Source organism: Apteryx mantelli, chromosome Z (genome assembly GCF_036417845.1).
Source record: "Apteryx mantelli isolate bAptMan1 chromosome Z, bAptMan1.hap1, whole genome shotgun sequence".
In the NCBI taxonomy this organism is placed as follows: Eukaryota; Metazoa; Chordata; class Aves; order Apterygiformes; family Apterygidae; genus Apteryx; species Apteryx mantelli.
The window spans coordinates 63,318,783-63,341,663 of NC_090020.1; the positions used below are offsets into that span (position 1 = coordinate 63,318,783).

Below are 22,881 nucleotides of genomic sequence, written 5' to 3' on the forward strand. Positions count from 1 at the left end.
ATGTAAACAATACTTAGTACTTTGTAGACTTTTAAATATTCCAACCACTGAAACATTCTTTTGGGGGAGGAAGGGGTGGAGAGAAGGGGGTGAAGTTTGATCCAAAGGCCATGAAGTCAATGGAAAGCTTACCAGTGACCTCGGCAGACTTTGGTTCAGACGCCAGAAGACTGTTATTCTGCTGCTTAACATTGAGGAAAGTTTAGAGCTATTTTTCTTCCAACTCTAAAAAAAAGAACTACCTAACTTACATAAGTTAAAGTCTAGGTTTGTTAATAAGAACAATAAAATCTCACTGATCGAAAGAAAAAGCATGATCTCAATTTCAAGTTTAACAAGTTGAGAATTTTTTATGCTGTGGTTTTGCAATCAGTTTAAGTCAGCATAAGTCAGCACTAACATGGCGGTCTAACCTCTCAACCCGCCAACACCTTCCTCCTTGACCTGACATTTCAATGTTTACAGGGATCAGGGAACCAATCTGGGTGAAAAAAGTCCATTAAACTATGTGAAGTTTTAACACAGATTCATTCTCTGATTCCATTTGCTATGAGGATGCACATAGTCTTGAGCCAGCATGAAAAAAAAGTGTGTAGCACAGGGACAAAATTAACCTGGTGAAGATAAGGAAAGCATAACATTGCTGCTTTTAGCAGCATGCTAGCTCCCTCTGATCATAAAACTATGGCTTTAATGTGTGCTAGAGGAGAACAAAACAAAACATAAAGCAATTTCTTTTAAATGTTTGTAAAGTACTTTGAACTTAAAAAGCACCAATATTAAGTATTATTTGGTTTAGCGTTGACTTCTTATTTTTGAATGCATTCAGTGAGCAAATATCTGAAAATAAGACACAATGAAATAAAAAGTAAACCGTATTCCACTGCATTGTTGCATAAAGACAATTTTGATTATTTACATTTTTATCAAACATATTGTACACCTTTTAGTATCCTTCTCCTGTGTTTGAAACTGCTCTTAAAAGTGTGTGCCAAGACACACACAGAACGTGCTTGCTAAGTAGTGAACATAATAAACCTACCTGGCTCAATAGCAGCAGATATGAAAGACTGGGCTTCCCTTACTCTCTTCATCACTTCTTCAAGTTCCTTGGCAGCAGCTTGTGGCGTCATCTCAGGAGGCTTCACTATGGCATTATTGGAGTGATTTATTCTAAATTAAGGAACAAAAGGGGGGGGGAAGCTTTAATCTGCAAATACTTGAAGAGGGAAAATGAAAACCAAGTAAGAAAGCAAACACCTTAACGTCCACTTATGAACTTCCACTTATGACTAAGAACTTCTTCCTAACACTCAACTGTTCTATCTAAGTATTCAAATATAAACGTCTGGCTTTTACTGCCTTCAAATCTTGCCACATTTTAAGTACATGCTGCACACCATTCCTATGTAATTTTATACAAATATAGGTTTAAATATTTTCTAGTAGGAATCTAGAAATCTATTTCTGTAGTACAGATCAAATCTGTACATTAAGGCCTACTAATCACATACCCATCATATTTAAAGCTTAATTAGAATGAAGGACTTTGCAGATTCCGTCACTGTTATCTACTGTCGCTACCCCATGATTAAATATAGATATACTTTACTTTATACCATATTCTTTATAGAGAAAGTTATTTTCAATCTTGAAATTGGAGTTTACAAAAGTGATATAGTTTGCTAATCGGAAGTCTTTATACTAAAAAAAGTTCATCATGGTTTCCTGCAGATCAGTGTCATAAACGCGTAAGGATATTAAGAAATCTCACATTCAATATTTATACGGATAATTAATTTCTTACTTCAACGGCCTATCTCCAAACATAACTCCATTAAAGGCAAGAGCTCGAGGAACAGAATTTTGGTCTGCAAATTCCACGAAAGCAAATCGTGTTGGCTGTGTCTCATCACCTGCCATTCGCACAAATTTGACTTCTCCAACTTGCTTAAAGAATTCAAGCAGCTGATCTGCTGTTGTAGTCTAAAAAGAGTCAAAGAGTTCAGCTGAAGTAAAATACATAATCAAAACCACTTATCCAACGTATCAGGTAATCTAAAAGCTACAGATTTTGGAAGGAGATTTCACCACTATTACACAGGCAACATGAATTTGGTAACACCACACTTTAAGAAAGACATACTATTTTTTATTCCAGCAATCTAAAAAGTATACCATGATTTAAAATAGTGTAACCACAAGTCCTAAAGTCCTACATTTAGATTATAAATGCACTTGCACAGGATTTTGTACTTTTCACATAACTCATTGGAAGTAACTGATGAGGAATTTCCTCATGTACCTATATCAAAGCTATTTCTGCTACTGACTGTGGTTTTGATCAATACAATAACACACTGAAACAATATTACAAAGCTTTGCTTTTCTCTGTGGTTCTACTATTTTCCAATTAGTTTTATTTTATCGGGATCAATAGCACTCTTCTTAATACTCTAGTAGCTTCTTCAACAGTCAAATAAACTCCAAAAATCAAATATTTATATTGCCATCAGTCAAGAGCAAATAGTTTTTCAACGAACCCTTAATCAATAATGGCTGTCATATTAAAGCTTTCCTTTCGTAGAAACACAAGGCTGCTTATGCTAGTTTTGCTACTTTCACTAAGACAAATTGCTATCCTTCTGCCACAGCCAATTCCTTATACTTCAGAAGATGAATTCCTTCTTACTATACTTAAGCAATAGTAGAGAGTTGTAAGGGGCAGCTACCACAATCTCGTGGCTTCTGAGGCATTGCTCAGCTAACACTTCCCAGTTGGACATTTGATCAGCACACAGAATCATAAGCATGTTTCTTGAATTCCCAGCATCCTGCTAGAATTAATTCCACGGTCTGGTTTGATCTGACTGGTGCAGCAGCATTCAGAATTCAAAATAACACCAGTATTTTTTTGTTTCAGTTCCCACTGTCATCAACTAGGGAAAATTCTTAAGATTACAACTCATAAATTATAGTTCTTAAGTTCTACATTAATATTTCCGGTATAAAACAAAAGCAAGCTACCTGTGAATTCAAGTTTCCAACATAGACTGTTCTCCTGATCTCATCAATTTTGGATGGGTCCACATTACCCATAATTGGTGGCTGTGGTATTTCTCCAAGTGCCGTAATGTTAGGATCCAATGCTGCTGCTGGTATAGCCCCCAAAGTGCCAAGTGAAACACCAAGCTAGAAAACACAAAAAAAGAATATTCTTTCAACCGTGCATTGGTGTGAGATACTTCACTTGGTAATACTTGCCTGCCTTGCGTATTTCTGCAGAATCAATCTAATGAACACAGGCAATACTTTAAACTGTAAGGCCCCAGTTAAGTATTTTTTTAAAAGAAATCTACCATAACTAACCTTCTATAGTAAGATCTTCTATACGCTATCATTTGCTACCTTATCAAAAAGGTTTGGCCAGAAATGTAGCATATTAATTAGATAATCTGCAGGCCTGAATTTCTAGTGCTGACAGTCAGTCAACTTGACTTAGATGCTTTCAGGCACTGCTAATATCCTTATTTTTGCCGCCGGAAGTCTTATGAGTGGATGAGGAATTACTGAGGACTGATCTAGTTTTGGTTATAAACAATCTTGCCTTTAGACTGGTAAGAACCAGGAAGGAAGAAGCATGAAGACAAAACATGCACTAAAAATGCTATGGTCACTGGATATAGCCCACCACAAATACGCACACAGTTAATCTAACCTAGCATATGAACATCTTTGTTTGGCAGATGACCAACAAAATCTTAAATCTTCCTGTAACTTAGAAATAGAACACTCTACAATGTTTTGCTAGTACTGCTGCACCAGAAAGCCCTGTAGCAGATATTTAGCCTTCAAATTAAATTCTTTTAGCAGTGGAAGTTCCAGCTACACATCTTCTTTCCCCAGGTACTTAAGACCAAGGAAGAGATCATCATCATTACGTATCATCATGGCAGTGTGATTTTTCACATAATTGTCTGATGTAGGTCTGACAGTAAACCTTCTTAGCACAGATCCTGCCTTAGTTATAGACAGTGTGAGAAGCCATATCTGAATACACTATGTTATTACTACATGCCTGACACAAGCATCTGACATTTCTAGTTCATCTTGTGGTTTCTGATGGGTCACTTACAACATTAACGTTTAAAAAAAGTAATCTGTCATCACTATTGACAGATAAGGAATGAAAGCAATTTTTAAAGCTATACAATAGGCATAAATTGCTCACCCCAGAGCAGCTTATTCCATTCACAAGCATAGCAAATTACTGCTTCTGCTGAAGGGAAGTAAATCTAAAGGAAAAGGAAATAGTGGCATGATGACAGGGTTAATTAATACTGCGTGGGATAGAAAGGGGGAATTCCAAGGGTAGTGCCTCTGCCTTCCATCTGCTTGTGTTGACTACATGTACCCAGAGTCCACCTGTCCAAGAAGACAATAGCTAGTACCTAGTGAGACAGCAGCAGAACCAGTTGTTCTTATTCAACCAAAAAGATGCCATTTCATAAAGAAAGCTGAAGTTTGGATCCATGGAATGAACTACTGAGATTTTGTTTCTAAAACTTTCATCCACAGAACATGAAAGAATTATTAGCGTGACACTGAATACATGCAGAAAATTAACAGCGGGGGGGTGGGGAGGGGAGGTGTTTCTGATTGTTGTCTTTCTGTCTTCCTAACATCTGAACAGACTGCCAGAAAGCAAAGAATTGTTACCAAAAAAGAAAAAAGAAAAAAAAAAAACAAAACAGCAGCACATGCTAAAGCAGCTAGAAAGCCTACTGAAGGAAGGCAGGGAGAGTTTATATGGTGTCAACGTGAGAAACCAACTTTCTGCCTAATGAGCGGTATACCAGAAGTATTTCTAGTAGTACACAAACAGATATTTTCAAGACCATTAAGATGTTTAAACTAGGAAAGATGAGGGAAGGGGAGAGTTATAGTGCCAGGGTAGTCGGCAAAAGACAGCTCAAGTCAGGATGCCTCCAGCAGGTGAATGCAGCCAGGAAGTGCGCATGGGATGTGGCTATGGAGGATCCTCTTGTATCCCTCCTGGGAAACCTGCATGCTCGATCACCTCTCTAAAATGCCTGTACACCAACGCATGCAGCATGGGGAACAAACAGGAAGAACTAGAGATCTGTGTGCGGTCGCAGGGCCATGATCTCATACCATTACAGAGACATGGTGGGATAGCTCGCATGACTGGAGTGCTGTCATGGATGGCTACGTGCTTTTTAGGAAAGACAGGCCAGGAAAGCGAGGTGGTGGAGTTGCTCTTTATGTGAGAGAGCAACTGGAATGTATTGAGCTGTGCCTAGGGGTGGATGAAGAGCGAGTCGAGAGCTTATGGGTAAGGATTAAAGGGCAGGCTAGCATGGGTGACACTGTTGTGGGTGTTTACTACAGGCCACCTGATCAGGAAGAGGAAGTCGATGAGGCCTTCTACAGACAGCTGGAAGTAGCCTCACGATCCCAGGCCCTGGTTCTCATGGGGGACTTCAACCACCCTGATATCTGCTGGAAAGACAACACAGCTAGGCACAAACAGTCCCGGAGGTTCCTGCAGAGCATTGGTGACAACTTCCTGACACAGGTGGTGGAGGAGCCAACAAGGAGAGGTGTGCTGCTGGACCTTGTACTAACAAACAAAGAAGGACTGGTGGAAGATGTGAAGGTCGGGGGCAGCCTTGCCTGCAGTGACCATGAGATCGTGGAGTTCAGGATCCTGCGAGGAGGAGGTAGGGCAGTAAGTAGGATCGCAACCCCAGACTTCAGGAGAGCAAATTTTGGCCTCTTCAGGGACCTACTTGGAGGAATCCCATGGGTTAGGGCCCTAGAAGGAAGGGGCGTTCAAGAGAGCTGGTTAATATTCAAACATCACCTCCTCCAGGCTCAAGAGTGGTGCATCCCTATGAGCAGGAAGTCAAGCAAAGGGGGCAGGAGACCTGTATGGATGAGCAAGGAGCTCCTGGCAAAACTCAACCAGAAGAAGGAAGTCTACAGAAAGTGGAAAGGGGGACAGGCCACTTGGGAGGAATATAGGAACGTTGTCAGAGTATGCAGGGATGCGACGAGGAAGGCTAAGGCCCGTTTGGAATTAAATCTGGCTAGAGATGTCAAGGACAGCAAGAAGGGCTTCTTCAAATACATCAGCAGCAAGAGGAAGACTAGGGAAAATGTGGGGCCTTTGCTGAATGGGGTGGGTGCCCTGGTGACAAAGGATGCAGAGAAGGCAGAGTTACTGAATGCCTTCTTTGCTTCAGTCTTTACTGCTCAGGCCAGCCCTCAGGAACCCCAGATCCTGGAGGCAAGAGAGAAAGTCTGGAGAAAGGAAGACTTTCCCTTGGTCGAGGAGGAGTGGGTTAGAGATCATTTGAGCAAACCTGACACCCACAAATCCATGGGCCCTGATGGGATGCACCCACGAGTGCTGAGGGAGCTGGCAGACGTTATTGCTAGGCCACTCTCCATCATCTTTGAAAGGTCATGGAGAACAGGAGAGGTGCCTGAGGACTGGAAGAAAGCCAATGTCACCCCAGTCTTCAAAAAGGGCAAGAAGGAGGACCCAGGGAACTACAGGCCAGTCAGCCTCACCTGCATCCCTGGAAAGGTGATGGAGCAGCTCATGCTGGAGGCCATCTCCAAGCATGTGGAGGACAAGAAGGTGATCAGGAGTAGTCAGCATGGCTTCACCAAGGGGAAATCATGCCTAACCAATCTGATAGCCTTCTATGATGGAATGACTGGCTGGGTAGATGAGGGGAGAGCAGTGGATGTTGTCTACCTAGACTTCAGCAAGGCTTTCGACACTGTCTCCCATAACATCCTCATAGGCAAGCTCAGGAAGTGTGGCTTAGATGAGTGGACAGTGAGGTGGATTGAGAACTGGCTGAATGGCAGAGCTCAGAGGGTTGTGATCAGCGGTGCAGAGTCTGGTTGGAGGCCTGTAGCTAGCGGTGTCCCCCAGGGGTCAGTACTGGGTCCAGTCTTGTTCAACTTCTTCATCAATGACCTGGATGAAGGCACAGAGTGCACCCTCAGCAAGTTTGCTGACGATACAAAACTGGGAGGAGTGGCGGATACCCCAGAGGGCTGTGCTGCCATTCAGAGAGACCTGGACAGGCTGGAGAGGTGGGCAGAGAGGAACCTCATGAAGTTCAACAAAGGCAAGTGCAGGGTCCTGCACCTGGGGAGGAATAACCCCATGCACCAGTACAGGTTGGGGGTTGACCTGCTGGAAAGCAGCTCTGCCGAGAAGGACCTGGGAGTGCTGGTGGACACCACGTTAACCATGAGGCAGCAATGTGCCCTTGTGGCCAAGAAGGCCAATGGTATGCTGGGGTGCATCAGGAAGAGTGTTGCCAGCAGGTCGAGGGAGGTGATTCTCCCCCTCTACTCAGCCCTGGTGAGGCCACATCTGGAGTACTGCGTCCAGTTCTGGGCTCCCCAGTACAAGAGGGATGTGGCACTACTGGAGCAAGTCCAGCGAAGGGCCACAAAGATGATTAGGGGACTGGAGCATCTCTCTTCTGAGGAAAGGCTGAGAGAGCTGGGCCTGTTTAGCTTGGAGAGGAGAAGGCTGAGAGGAGATCTTATCAACATGTACAAGTATCTGAAGGGAGGGTGTCGAGAGGATGGGACCAGACTCTTTTCAGTGGTGCCCAGTGACAGGACACGAGGCAATGGGCACAAACTGAAACACAGACAATTCCATCTGAACATGAGGAAATACTTTTTCACTGTGAGGGTGACAGAGCGCTGGAAGAGGTTGCCCAGAGAGGTAGTGGAGTCTCCTTCTCTGGAGATATTCAAAACCCGCCTGGATGCAATCCTGTGCAACGTGCTCTAGGTGACCCTACTTGAGCAGGGGGTTGGACTAGATGATCTCCAGAGGTCCCTTCCAACCTCAGCGATTCTGTGATTCTGTGATTTAGTACCTTTCCTGGGTGTTTCTTTCATATTCCTGCTTTGCAAAACAGCAGGTAAATACTGCTTTTGGTTACGTCCATATTAACTGTCCCTTGCTAGACCCATTGTGATCCATCCTTGAAAGACAAGCCACAGTAGAGAGCTGTAACATCCTCAGTGATTTAGCATGTAAGAAAACAACATCTATGGATTAGGTAGTTCTTGCTCTCTGAACATAGAAGAGGCTACTCAGTAGAGAGGAAGCCAGAAACCAAACAGCAACCGAATTTCACTTACTGTAGTCAGAGGGGTTGGTGTAGGTATAGGGAGCAACCCTGCACCAGGCATCAGGCTCGTCATAGTAGGAGCAGGCGCCAATAAAGAAAGGGCTTTGGCTTCATCTGGGATTTTACCTGAAGAAGCAAATAAAAGCGTTATAGAGAGTTGGAATACTACACAGATGTTACTCTTTCTATGATTTTACAATTACCCTTTCATTTAAAAATGGTAATAAATAAGAATGAATCTATCTACCAGATCCTTACAAAGAAATAAATAAGAACTTAAGTTTTTCCTTTTACCCTGCTCTACTAGGAAAAACAAAAGTGAGCAAAACTTCAAAAACTAGCAATCTCATTAATGGATTATTATTTTAAAAACTGAATAATGTAGACAATTATTTAACACTTTGAGCTATGGGTCACCTGTACTGGAAACTTAATGTTCATGAACCAAACGATATCAAGCATGGACGCTTTCCCAGGACGGTGTTTTCGCGGTGATCGAAAGTTGTTTTACACATGACAACCGTTCGTGTTGGCTGCATCACTAATAGCACACAGAACATCAGATACAGAAAAGAAGAACATTTTTTAAAGTTTAATCCCCAGAAATGGCAAATAACCAAATCAGTTAAAAAAAAAAAAAAAAAAAAAGGTACGTGCTAATGGAAATCTGTGCTTTTTCTTTCTGTGACGCTACCTACTTTTGATGTAAAAATAAATAAAAATAAAACAAAAACTACTGTGATTCCACACAATCCATACTACAAGTGAACTAGGGGAGGGGGGGAAGGGCAAAAAAGTTTAGACCAGTACTGTCTTCCATTTTAGGTCATCTCAGTTTATGTGAAATTTTGACAAATTAGCTGTAAATTTACTTAGATTGAAGAAAGCACAACTGATCAGCTAAGCAAGGGATATTTTTCTAAAATATAAATTTTCTACTATTTCAACCACATTATACTCTCCTTGTCATGTCAATAACTTAAGTAGTAGCTAATCTGAACTAAATGTTGGTTTCAATCAAAGTTAGTTACAACTGACTGCTAAATTAACCAAAAAATCCTCCAAGATTTAAGTGATCTAACAGTTAAAAAATTTAATAAATATACATATTAAATTTCAAATGCAAAGGGATTTGAAGTGGTACAAACACTAAACACTGAACTGAAAAACTGTAGAAAAAATTCTAATTATACTAGATATCTAAGATATATTCAAAACTGCAGGCGTAACTGTATATATTCTATCTAATCGAGCTTTTGGTATTACCCTTTGCACTTTACTAATATCAATGCTTTTATTTAAACATTGTTTTAAAAGTCAAAGTATCTACAAATACTATGCCAGTGCCTTCTAGTGTTTTGATTCAAATAATGTTTTCACCATAAACCCCTAACCTCAGGAATCTAAAATGAATATATTCTTATCAAAAAGCAAAATATGAGATAAATTTCAAAACACTGTCCATTTTTAACTATACAAGTTCCACTAAACCCCACAGGAATCATACTACTTAAACAAAACGAAACAACAAAAAAAGTGTTGCAAACCTGTTCTACAGATCTGAATCCCAGGACTGGATTACAGTTAGACAAGCCCAAAGGACAAAATAAATGAAACTCAATTTAAATGTAACATGGGTGGAATAGAAAAGATAAAATAACAGTACCAACTTTTGTCTCATGACATCTATTCACAGATAGCTATTTTATTTTAAGTTTTGAGACACCTTGGTCATCAACATGTAACAAACTAAATCATTTGCTATCTAAGGGAGAAAAATAGTAAAATCATTAGCACTTAAGAATTAACTGTGCAATAATGTCTTCCGTGGCTTTTCTTAAAAACACACATGAATTTGAGTCATCATCACAAGATTCAGCACTGATACAGCTCTTTACTGGTCTCATTTTGAAGTCAGGCATGCAGTGGCAGGTATACATGGTTTGCCTGACTGCTCACTAGAAATCAAGTACTTTGCTGCATATCCTGCCTACTGTGTAGCTAAACAGGCTTCTGAATATACAATTACAATAACTGTGCATGCAAATTAGGCATACAATTATATACTAGTTCTTCTGAAAAATCAAAATACTTAAGTGCTTTCGAACGATTGATGAACAGACCATTATCAAGCAGACCTTATCCTGAATAGCATCTTGCAGTTAACTGGATACTCATGCAAAATTCCACATGGGCAAGAGACATTGCTTAAGTAAATGCAAGGACAGAAATGGCTCCTAAAACAGTACAGCTGCATTATAATTTAGATGTACTCAATAATGTACATAAGCATATGCCTAATTTAAAGTATGCACTTACATAAAATTCAGTATGCACTTAAGCAGATGAACTTAAGAGATGCTTAAATGCCCTTGTAAACAGGAACTGAATTAGGCATGTAACTAAACAGACAGTGAGTCAAGTTCAGAAAGGTACTTACAAGCCTAAAGTTTAAGCATATGGGTCACCTTACTGAAATAAATGGAATTATTTATTTGCCCAAATTTTGCTTAAGGAATTTGTTGAATATGTCCAGTTAAGTAAATTATTATGGCAGTTCAAAGAATGAATAATATGCACATTTAAATTATGAGTTGGTAACATTAGTTCCAGAATACTCTGGTCTCTCAGCTACATAATTTTTTTGTTTTAACTACAAAACCTAGTTGGTCAACGCCATGCCACAAACAAAGATTTGCTTGTTTATTTTATTCAAGAATGAGAAAGGGTCTATTTCTACAGACAGACCTGTTTGAACATCTGCCTGTATTCTCAGAGATGCTGTCTTTTCACAAGTTTCCCGCTAGCTTTTAAGATCAGGTCAAACTTTTTAACAATTCTAGAGGAAAAATAAAGGGGGGGGAGGGGGGAAGGAAGACAGAGAGAAAACCTGAACTATAACCTGCGCATTTACTTTCCTGATCTTCAGACAGTTTCAAAAACCCCATAAATTAGTATGTGAGATGAAATAACCTCAACAGTTATTACAAAACTTAAAGGATGTTCGTAACTCTCCATAAACTCATTTTTAAAAGGAATATAAGCTCACAAAAATATATAACAGAACATGTGGGTTATGACACAACAAATTAGGACACTGCAGCTTAAGGATAACTGCTTTGTTTTTTTAACTCATTTAAAAGTTGAATGGAAATGAGAAAGATATTTATTTTCTAATGGGGAAAACAGACAAAATAAATATGCCATATATATCACATCCTTAGAAATATTTCTCAGCGGTTTTTAAGTGTTTAGTTAAACTAACAATTCTATGATAATTTATTTATATAACTTTTTGCTTTGCAAAAGAATCTGGAAGCAAACGTAGATTCTCTCTTCATTGCCTAGAAACAACTTATGCTTCTTAGGCAATGTACAGTTGTCCTAAATGAAAGTTATGATTGTTACTTATTTGTATTATTAAAGTGGTTAGGAATCCTAGTCAACTTAGTCCGTATCAGAATCCATTTTGCTAGATACTGTACAGAGAAAGTGTCTGTGTTAAGCAGGTACTAAACATAGTATTTTTATCCCCCTACAAATACTCCAAAGAAATTAATTTCCTACTGTTTGTACTGAAACTACATATTTAATTCCCCTCCCCACAATCTGCTTCAGCAATAAATAAGTTTGCTCATTTAAAAAAAATATATATACAAATTTTCTGTTCACATGTATTCCAAACATAATGATAGGAATTGTTATTTTGCTTTTACTTTAAATCAATGTGGAATGCACACTTAGGAATTAAATGATTTCTGTGTGATCCAATTCATGATTCTTATTGGATTTAGCAGCAATGACTAAAGAGATTACAGCTACTGGCAATTATCCCTTCAACTGCCACAGCTAAATCCAACAGAGATCATGAAGCAAAGTCCTTCCCAGCTGCAGTTCAGAGCCTGGTGCTGTGAAAGTGAAACCAACTGATCTTCACACAGGTGGCTGGGAGATGCCTGAGGAGCAGACGCCCCCCCTAGTCCACCACTTCCATTTCAGGGGTGGCACTCCGAAGAGAGAAGCTAGATGGACATGTAGGGATAATAACCTTTGAAGTCACTCCAGCAGGAAATGCCAGGGCTTGTGAGAAAGATGCCCAAGAAGATTGGGGGGGTGGGGGGGGCAGGAGGACACCACTGGAGCACGTAAAAGTGCAACACACACATACATACATAGACACACATACACACACGGAGAATCAAATCAATCTTCCCACAAGTAAGTGTTAAAAGACAATGTGCCTCACATAACACACTCCAACCAAAACCTCAGTCTGCATTTGTACTTATGAGCAGTAAAGGGTTTTTCTGAAAGTTACACAAGACAAAAGGATAAAATCTTACTGTTGCTGACCGCACTGGAGCAAGATTTTACCAGAAGTAAGTACTTCATGATACCTACTACCGAAGAAAGTTCAATTCAGAAATCATTATTTTAAATTCCTCATATTAGATATAAATACAAAGCCTTCTTTTAAACAGGCTATTCAATCTGAAATGAAACCACTCTGCTGGTAAGAAGAAAGTGGCAGAGTAAGATTCATGACTTTTTTTGGTAAATTTCTCCAGAAACTAAAGTTTAAACTGTCCTTCTCCAAAATAAACTCATAAAGTACAACATATGAAAAAAAAACTTAAAACTGAAATATTTTTCACTATTCCAGTCTTCTGACATAGTGTGCTGATCTGCTGAACTTACATGCTTAAATGTACTCCGAAGCAAATTTATCCCCAGTTCACAACATAAAATTTAGTTAATCATATTCTAAAATATCCACCATTCTATAAGCAGCTTCAGGTCAACTTCAAAATGGAACACCGTGAACCCTTTACAAAACACCATTTGTACAGAACTGAAGTACCAGTTCACAAGTACAAGGGAAAGAGATTTAACAAAACAATAAAGGGACAAAAAAAAAAAAAGGAAAAAAAGAAAAACAAAGGAAAGAAAGCAAAATAAAATAAAAACAGAGACAGGGCGTCCATCTTCAGCAGGCCAGACTTCGATCTCATTTCCCCCATGAAGGTTTCACTTGACGGCAGGTTTAGTGGCATGGCAAACAATGCCTAACTCAGGCAAGTGTAACAGGTCTGCCTTGGCCAGTCTAGTCATCTAATAATGCACAAATATCACACAGAGAAAACATACAAAACCAAATTAATAGTCAAAATCCATCTACCAGATAATGTGGACATAAAGTTTAGAATGATGATTACGGTGGCATCTTTGTTATTTTTCAACCTTTGCTTTCTCAAAGTATAACATTTAAAGAAAAAACCATTGATACACAAAAAAGTCACATTTTGACAGCATGAAAATGTAAACTTCATTTACAATTACTTATTTGTTAATGTGTTTGTTAAATGTCACAAAATTAACATACTTTTCATTGTGTAACGATTCCCTCCTCATACTCCCCTGATGTACCACTACTCAAATGCACTCTAAACTTCAGATTTTATTATGGATTTTAAAACCAAGTTTTCTGCATTCCATCTTACCTCTCCTTTATGTTCAATTCGACGCATGAAACATTTCAGTACTGGCACTGCTAGCCAGGACATAATCTAACCTACCAGTAGAATACAGCCATTACTACTTTTAAAGCCTGTGATCAGCTCCACTAACCCCATTAACAATGCATCATATGATGCATACTGAATCAAAAATTTTGCTCTGTGATCTCCAAAACCAGGCTTTTTTTCACACAGCAAATTCCTCAGAAACTTAAACCTATGTGAATTCAGATCTTTACAAATTAAAATCAATGATTCTGTAAAAGTTACATGGAAACAGCACTCTGACATTAAAAAAAAGAATTTGATCTCACAACCCAATCACTTGTTCACCTAATCATGCATAAATCTCTGTGGCATCTAGAATGATTTGGAACAGAGTGACAATTGTTCTGTAATACATTTTCTCAGAAATTCCCACATCAGCTACAAAGGGGGCTGGAATGCCAAGATTTCTCAGAACTTTGATTTTATTCTTCTTCCCGTCATCGTCTACTATCAAGAGACACAGGAAAATGTAGCTTTACCTGCCTGTTGCCATATCACGTCAGGCAGTGATCTCATCACAAGAAAAACACCAGGAAGTGTTGTTCATTCATTAGGCGGCAATCTTCCCTCTCTGGCAGTACTGAACCAGTGTTAAGGTCTTTTGGATGAAACATAAAACTAAGATCCCAAATCATTTATAGTCAATTACTTTGGGGCATTTTTTCAATAATAAAGAGTCTGGTCAGATACATTTTGCCTACCCAAATCCCATTTCCAACCTTCAAGTGGATACAGTAATATCCTCTCTGTAGCTTATGAGTAAGTTTAAAAGATAAAACAAAAAGGCCCCAAAACAAGGCATAAAACAACTAAAAATCTAGACTTCACAAAGACAAAAACATGTGCCATATGCCCATGCTAATAAGGCTGTGAGAACAGACAGTATATTCTAGGTCGATATAACCTTTAGTTAAAGTAGTTTTAGGGTCTATGAAATTTTGGAGACTTGTCAGAGTTTGCAAGGAACATCCCAGATTATTATTACAGAGGCACTAATCTCACGCTATCCAGATCATGACATGGCAAACAAGCAAAAAAGATATTCTGGGACCACTGTAAACAAACTTGACCAAGTCAACAGCATTTTTTGAGCCAAAACCTGATTCTTGCAGTAAGAGCCATGTTACTAACAGATTTTTCTGGACTTGCTGTAGTTTATTGTTGAATCATTCTAAATATTGTTCTTCATGGCAAAACAGCTACCACGTTCAAAGTGCAGTCAGCTTCACTCCACCAGTTGGAACGTTTCCACTCCAAAGAGGCAACAAGCCCAGTTCCAAATGGGCACTTAATTCCACAATGGTCCCAATGAAGTCAATGGGGCTCTAAATAACTCCAACCTCCTGCCTTCATACACTTTAGCAATATTAGAGCTATACTTCATAGAACTGTATTCAGATCTTTGGGGATATTACGTTAACAGTAGGTATTATTCTTGAATTCAACATAGCTATGACAGTATAGCCTCAAAGCTAGTTGAGGGAACACCTATAAATTTAGTACTCATCAAGTATTTTTATCTTGTTAGAACTGACAAAAATATTTTACACTGGAAGCATTCTGAAAAATGCATTATTGCATTTTTCAAGAGATACCCAAAATCAAAAAGGAGTACCAGTATGCACCAGAAAGCCTTTTTATTGCACACAAAGTAGCATTTTACACACTAACAAGAAGGGAAAACCGATATCTTTTTCTTAAACTGGCAGCTAAGCATTTTACATTCAAACAGTAAGCATCACCATGAATACAAAGTATTTTTAATTAGATAGAGCTAAAATGGCCAAATGCATACATTGCACACCTGACACACATGACAAACTGGGATTCAGCCTAAAAGAACTGGAAAAACAATCAGTTAAAAAAAAGAGATACATTAAGATCCAAACTGCCTCATCCTTTCAGTGCTCATTGACTTCAGTGAGAACTTTGTTTGGAAATAAGTCCTATGTAAATCAAATCAAAGGGAAAAATTTACACCTCCCCCAAATGTATGACAACTATGAAAAACTGAATTATCCTAATTTAAATCAAGTTTTTTTTCTAATGCTTAACCACAATTAAATCTACATAATTAGGTTTTTTTATTCAATTTTCAATGTTGCTTTAAGAATTTTTTTTTCAAAAAGCAGTAAAATAAAATAACAGAGCAACACCTTCTTACAAGAGGTAAGCTTAAAACAATTAGCAGACAGGACAAAGACCAACATTACAGAAGAACATCTGAAATACCAACCTTCTGCACAGGGCACAACTATCAAAGCTCTGTCAATAAAAACCGTATTAGTTAGATGCTGGGCCACACCAACACTTGATGCTTCACGAAACTTAATATAACATACTTTGGAGGAAAAAGCAAGAGGTGCGTTGCTGTAAGATAAAAGGAGAAAAACAATTAGTCATAATAAATAAATGTATGTATGCATTTTTAACCATTACTTAATAAAAAAAAGAAAAACCTTTTAGTCTTCCTGGAAAGGTACCCAAAAGACAAGAGTATAGAAATTTACTAGTTCACTTGCTTATTAGGTCACTTTAAAAAAAAAGCACAGCACCTCCTTCTTCTTAATAAAAATTTGAGAAGCCAAAAGCCCAAATAAGCAAGATTTATTTTCTTTACAAATCTTGCAATACAACATCCATCAGTGTATTCCAAATTACTACTGTAAGCAGCACAAACCAAACTACACCACACTTATCAAACAAATAGTCTACAGTTAACCTTTTCTCCTCTGAAAAATCCTTGTTCAGAAAATTCAAACACTAAACCTATTTTTCAGTGGTCCTTAAGACATTTGCCTGTATTAACTGATACTCTTTCATACATCTTCTTTCATAGAAGTTTTATTCACTCTTATTAATTAAAAAAAAAATCATTCTTGAGAATTCTTTCAAATGTTTGTCTTAACTCACTGAGTGTATCAAAAATCTTTTTTATCATCTGCCTTAGTTTTGCATAATCTGGTACAGGATGACACTTGAGGAGGTAGGTAAGCAGGAGGAATTCACTCATAATAGGGTAGAATAAGGAAGAAAATTACAAATACATATTTTGGTTAATTTGCTTTTCCATTAGAAAGCACACCAATAGAGATTTCAAAAAACATAACATAGTGTAATCTTGATCAAAAACCAAAAAAAGTTTGTTTTAGAAAATGTAAAGTATTCCCTGGTCAAGGTTTATATCCTTTATACAGGCAGTTTATTTCTTCTTACAAAGGAAGCATGTGTAACGTCTTCAGAGAGAGAAAACAGTTAGATATTGCAGCAGCACTCGCCAAGTTGCATTTGAAAAGGCCACCCACCTTCTGGCAAAGCGGTAAATAATAGAAAATATGCCGCATGAACTGTCTCACTCTGACCCACCCTCAACTGAAACACAAACACACTCCTAAAATTCCTGGAAATACTAGAAGCAGTTCAAATTTAGCCCACAAGCTCCATCTTGTAATCCCTCAAATTCCAGGCAGGTATGCCCAAAGTTGTTGTATGGAATCTACTAATTAGGCTTTAGTATTTAAATACAAACTTAAAAGTTTTAGATACATTAATTCATCATGTTAATTGCATAAGTGAACCAAGAATTTGGACTGAGGCAGGTAGACTGGTAAGGCATTTCCAGAAAGGTAACAGCTAGGGAAAATATCTAGGAGAGCCAGTTGACTTCAGAACTTCAGAACGACAATCAGAAACATTTAGGATGGGAAATTCTGTGAAAAATTAGAGACATTTAGGAAGAAAAATAAACACGGAGTGGGAGAGACAAGACCTTAGAAGAATGCTTCTCCTTAATCCCTTTAAAAAATGTAACACAGAAGTTACCTCTTCTGGATTCCTTTCTGCAGAAGGATGTTTAATGATATATATGACAGTCAAACTTGCACAATTTAGAAAAAATCGCAAGATGACTACAATTCTTTAGCACATATGTTTCATATGTAGTGGTCAATGTTTTCAGTTTAAATTTTTCACATCCAGGAAGGAATACACGTATGGAATGGCTTCTGAACCGTCTAACTGCTCGAGTCAGAGCATTTTCCAACATCAGAGCTGACAGGGAGCTATGCCCTTCTCAGTCCTCCACAGAACTGTTTGCATACAATTGAAAATCCCTTTTCTTAAATTTTGTTCTCTTTAGACAAACAATTCTGATAATTCTGTTGATTACTAGTTGTCTTGCCCCAAAAAGAACTTTCACTGTTTTCACTTCCAAACTGTTTTCTTGTGCCTCTTCCTGCACCCTGTGCTGGAGCGGTTTGGACCAAAACATGTTCTGTTATCTTATAATCCTACATATCCTGAAGAGTCAGACTTTTCTCACTGCAAAGATGGGTTTTACAGCAATGGTCAAACAGAGCCTTTTTTTTTTTTCCTTCTTCTTCTTCTTCTTGTAAACACATGCCAGTTTTTAACTTAAATGGCTGAAATCCCCAGTAAAGATCCTGTGGTCCAGACCAGTTAAGACTTCTAACATCTTTAGATTTTTTTCTTTCTTTCTTTTTTTTTTAAATCATTGCTAACTGAAAAACATAATTCTGTTTTGTAGACAAGGCAGTTCAGGCCCCATTAGTAATCCTTATAAATTTCAACAGCTACAGAGCTAGCTATAACAAGTGTATTTTTCATAGTATTTTTTCCCCTATGTTTCCTGGATTTCAATCACAAAAGCTATTTGGAAAGTTAGATTAAAAACTACTGTAACATCAGAACACTGCTGTAGCAAGGCTCTAAAAGGAAATCTTGTACCATGAAGTCAAAGTTTCTTAGGAAAGGTTTTGACACCACTGACCAAGAGCATTAAAACCAAGACAGCAGACAGATGCAGTATGATAAAAGACAAAATGTGCTAGTTTCTTTAACATCTGATAATAATCAAATATAAATTACTTGAGTGAAATGAGTGGATAACAATCAATACCCTTTTCCCACTTCCACATAACTTGTGGTTGATCACTGATGTTATCCAAAGTCCATAAATAGGTGCTTTTACATTTAAAGTTTCAATGGAGATCTTTTAAGAGAGCAGAGCAATACACAGTTCTACAGATCAAGTCAAATCAGAAATTTTCTTGTGAGGAAGTAGGTAAATACAAACAAGAGCCACCAATAACAGGTATATCTGATCCACTGAAAGATGATTCATGGCAATGCTTCTTCAATAATAAGAAAGATTCTCGTCAGTGCCAGTGACAGGTAGCTAAAATCAGAATGATGACTATATGGAAAAAATTTCTTCAGTGCCAAGAGTTTCCAATGCCCTCAATGCTGACTCTGAAGGTGAACTACTCGCAGTTTACATGGGCCTCTTTGGAAAATAATGGCATTGGAATTTACTGCTATCTGCAGTGTGAAAGTCTTTAATGCACAAGACAGCAATATAAGATAGAAACTTCCCCACCAAGTACAATTCTTTCAGGAACACGACAAGTATTCTTCTTAAAGACATGTCTGATAAGCAGTGACTGAAGATACTGAAGGAGTTTTCACCAGATGAAAATAAAAACATGAAGTGACAAATTTTAACAAAAAGCATAGTACAATTTAACTGAACATTCATTAAAAAAAAAGGGGGGACAGGGGGAGAAAATCCTCCCAATCACTTTTGGGTAACAAAGCAAATGACCCTGACAGAAACTGCTACTTTAAAACTGAAACCCTAAAATATTTCTGGGAAAAATCACTGGGTTGAGGAAGCTTCCTGGGAATCCTGAATTGTCATCTTAAAGAACCTGCTTTTCATTTAAAGCATTAAAAAAGGAGCTGGTTCATATTTACTTGTATACCAACTACAATAAAATCTCTCTCCTCTTCCCCTCCACATTTTGAATGCTTACAAGAGCTTTACTGGCAGGTTTAAGTGAATGATCTCAAATAACATGAGGCAATGCATTCCTCACAATTTTCTCTGCTATGATGTTGGATTTTAGTATTTTTATATATGCATATTCAAGAATCTATATGTAGACATGAACATGATTTTCATATGGATGTCAAAAATATAGCTATTTATTTTAAAAGCTGCTATACAGAGTAGTGAAAAATGAGAGCATCAGCTATATCAAACAATATATTCAGGAGAAAACTCAAATTTATTGAGAAGCAAATGCAGAACAAGTCCAAAGTAAAAATCGAGAAAACGGTAAACAAATCACCATAAATCTACTAAAGACTGTTTAAAACTTGTTAAGGCTGTTTTACACCTATCTTTGCATGAATGGTAGCTTGTTACATATGCTTTTTATGAATATTAAAGCAAATTAAATTTTTCTGAATGGTCCTCCCTCAAACTATCCTTGCCAAGTATAATCTAACAGATAAAAATAGAGAAATATCAGTTTTTCTGCCACTTAATTTTAAAAATCTAAATTCTCTTCCTCTGAACCTCTTCCTTTGTATTAAAGTATTTGAATGTGAATGACTTCCCCCACATGCTATCCCTATTTAATTTTCATTAAAAAAAAAGATAAATACTTCCAAAGGGCTTCCAAGGTCTGTCATCTGAAGATCACATCCCAGTACGATGGATGTGTTGAGAAAAAAATGTCAGTCTCTTGATCTGTTGGCCATGACCTATTTGATGTTCATAAAATAATAGCATCTCCCATCCGAGCAGATGGCTCGCATGCAGCTGACACGAGCACAGCTACAGTCTGGAGAAGCGTTTTACGGCCGTTATGAACTTTCATTTACCGCACACACGCTACCGAGGGCATTTCTGAGCGCAACGCGGGTAGCGTCACTGTTCAGGCAGCTCGGCCGGTCGCTACTTGCGCGGCCCCCCTCGAAGGCGAAAGCAGCACTTTAAACCAAAAAGGAACGGTCCCGCCAGCGCGGCCTGGCAGCCGGCCGGACCGAGGGGCTCCCGCCCGGCTCCCTCCCCTCGGCATGGACGTGAGCGGAGAGAGAGGAGGGCCCAGAAGCGCCTTCCCCCTCCACGGGGATTTTCAGGCAACGGGGGAAGAGACCTTGGCCGGGAAGCGCGCTGGGGGCAGTCTGGGGCCACGCGCGTCCCCAGGCGCAGGGCTGCGGCGCCGCGTCACCACCCTCCCGCCGGCGGGCCGCAGCCCCGGCCGCCATCGCCAGGCCGCAAAACCCGCCGTGTTCCCGCAGGCCGCTCGGAAGATGCCGCGGCTGCTCCCCCATTCCGGCCGAGGCCGCCATCTTAAGTTCGGGCGAAGCTCCTGTCCCCTAACGCTCTTCCCATTCCAAGGGGCGGGACCACGGGACCTCCTCCCCGTGGAGAAGACCTTCGTGCCCACATCCAAGATGGCACGCAGGGCCTTCTTTCTTGTCCCTTCTCTCCACCCTCCCGACCCCTCTAGGCCTCTTCCTCCTCCCAAGTCTCTATAGCTCCGGAGGCCGGCACAGGCCTCACTTACTCCGGGGGATAGAGGCGCAGCTCCTCAATATCTCCCAGGAAACCGAAGAGAGTCCGCATCTGCTCACTGGTTACTGCCGAGGACAGATTCGTGACCTGGATTACAGATGTGGGGCCCAAAGGGAAGCCGAGCGGCACCCCAATTCCTCCGCTGTTCATCATGGCGGAGTCCGCACAACCTCTCCGCTCGCGGCGGTGCTACACACAGGCAAAGAAGCGGACCTGACGACAGAGCGGAGCGCGCGGCGCCTGCCAGAGCGTCCCAGCGTGCGGACGCTCTAGCATCGGACTCGACTGCTCTCTGGAGGTGTTTGTCGGCGGGTAGCCGGGGCGACCGTTCGCCTCGCGCTGGCTGAGGCTCTTAAGAGAGGGGGCGCCGCTGTCTCGCTCAGACTGGCCTCGGTGGGGCTGGCGGCGGGACTCTGAGCTCGGGCGTGACGGTCCTCCTGGAAGAGGCGAGAGGAGAATTCCTCGCATCCGTCCGGTTTCCGAAGGAGTCGGAGGGGGAGCCCCCCTGCGTGGGGCGGGCGGCGGCCGGGCCGAGCGGGATCAGCGCCGGGCCTCAGCCCCGCCTAGAGAGGGGCCGTTAACGGCCGCGTTTCTCCCCTTCCTCCCACGGCGACCCCCGGCCTTCCTTCGCACAGGCGCTGCCCGCTCGGAGCGCGGGGTTCCCAAAAGGCCAGGGCAGCAGTCCTGGCCGGGGTGGGGTGGGAAGGAGCAGCCGCTGGCTCCTGGGGGTTGGGGCAGGCACTCGCACAGCAGAGAAAAGGAGCACGTCTGCTCAGGAGCCGCACGCAACACGCTGTTCGGGCGATTGCGGCAGGAGAGGCCGTTAGATAACTCCATCACATGTGTAAAAGGGGCAGCTGTAGGGACAGCGCATCTGGCTAATCATGAACGAGGCGTAAGTGTCTTGTTAGGTGGTTTTCTTATCCTTTGGCAAAGTGAAAGGCTTTCTGTTTTAAACCTGCAATATCTAAGAGTCTAAGTATAAACCCCCACCTTTAATCGGTGAGCTTTGGCTCAGAAGACTGATTTGGCAGGAAATCTAAGCACTCTGCTGGCAAATTAAAATATGCCCACAAGAAATTAAAGAAAACATAGATAAATTTCCCATTTAAATATTCTTTTGGTAGCCCGATTCAATAAAAGGCTGTTGAATTGTGCTGGAGAATGAACCCTTGAAAGCTTTTATCCTAACTATATTTAAACAGGAAGGGTAGTAATAGAACAGGTTGTTAATGACTTTGTTATAACTTGACTGGGAATCTGTCCCAATTACATTGATTTTACTTGGAGTTACAGTTCAAATTCTCTTCAGAAATTAAATTGAGCAATGAGAAAGAGACTGAGCACTATGCATGTGTGTGATTAGTATATTAAAATTTAACTGTAGTCTTTCTTTAGCTTAAGTGGTGAAGTTCTGTGTATCTTGGCACTGAAAGAATAAGGTTTCTGTTTCAGACGTGAACATTTTAGCTTTTAAGACCTTCATATCCTAAATCTGAACTGAGAAGAGACTGAGGTAGTCTTGAAGCTATGTGGGCTGAAAAAGATAACAAATTTGTGAGACTTCCTTGAGCATGTAGGTCAGTTGTTATGGAATCTTCATGGGTAAGTCAGGGTAGTGCTTCATTTATTGATGCTTGTATATTTAGATTGACAGTGAACTAGTACTTTAGAAAGGATCTGTTACAGAATTTTAAATAAAAGAATTCTCAGACAATTGCTTGGAGTT

At 40.0% G+C, this 22,881-nt stretch overlaps 1 protein-coding gene across 3 annotated transcripts in view; it reads right to left on the reverse strand.

Moving 5' to 3' along the window:
- SREK1 (splicing regulatory glutamic acid and lysine rich protein 1) overlaps positions 1–21,454 on the reverse strand; it is a 31,624-nt gene extending 10,170 nt beyond the window's left edge. For 2 of the 3 annotated variants that reach the window (XM_067316041.1, XM_067316040.1), the window contains exons 1-6: positions 21,145–21,454; positions 16,002–16,135; positions 8,212–8,327; positions 3,028–3,192; positions 1,808–1,986; positions 1,043–1,173 (exon numbers count right to left, since the gene is read on the reverse strand). In XM_067316041.1, coding sequence (XP_067172142.1) covers positions 1,043–1,173; positions 1,808–1,986; positions 3,028–3,192; positions 8,212–8,327; positions 16,002–16,135; positions 21,145–21,305 — 886 coding nt within the window. In that variant the 5' untranslated portion in view covers positions 21,306–21,454. Of the gene's footprint in view, positions 1–1,042; positions 1,174–1,807; positions 1,987–3,027; positions 3,193–8,211; positions 8,328–8,618; positions 8,743–16,001; positions 16,136–21,144 lie in introns of those variants that run through there. The other variant, XM_067316042.1, reaches the window with a different exon arrangement.
- Between the last annotated feature and the right edge of the window lie 1,427 nt (positions 21,455–22,881).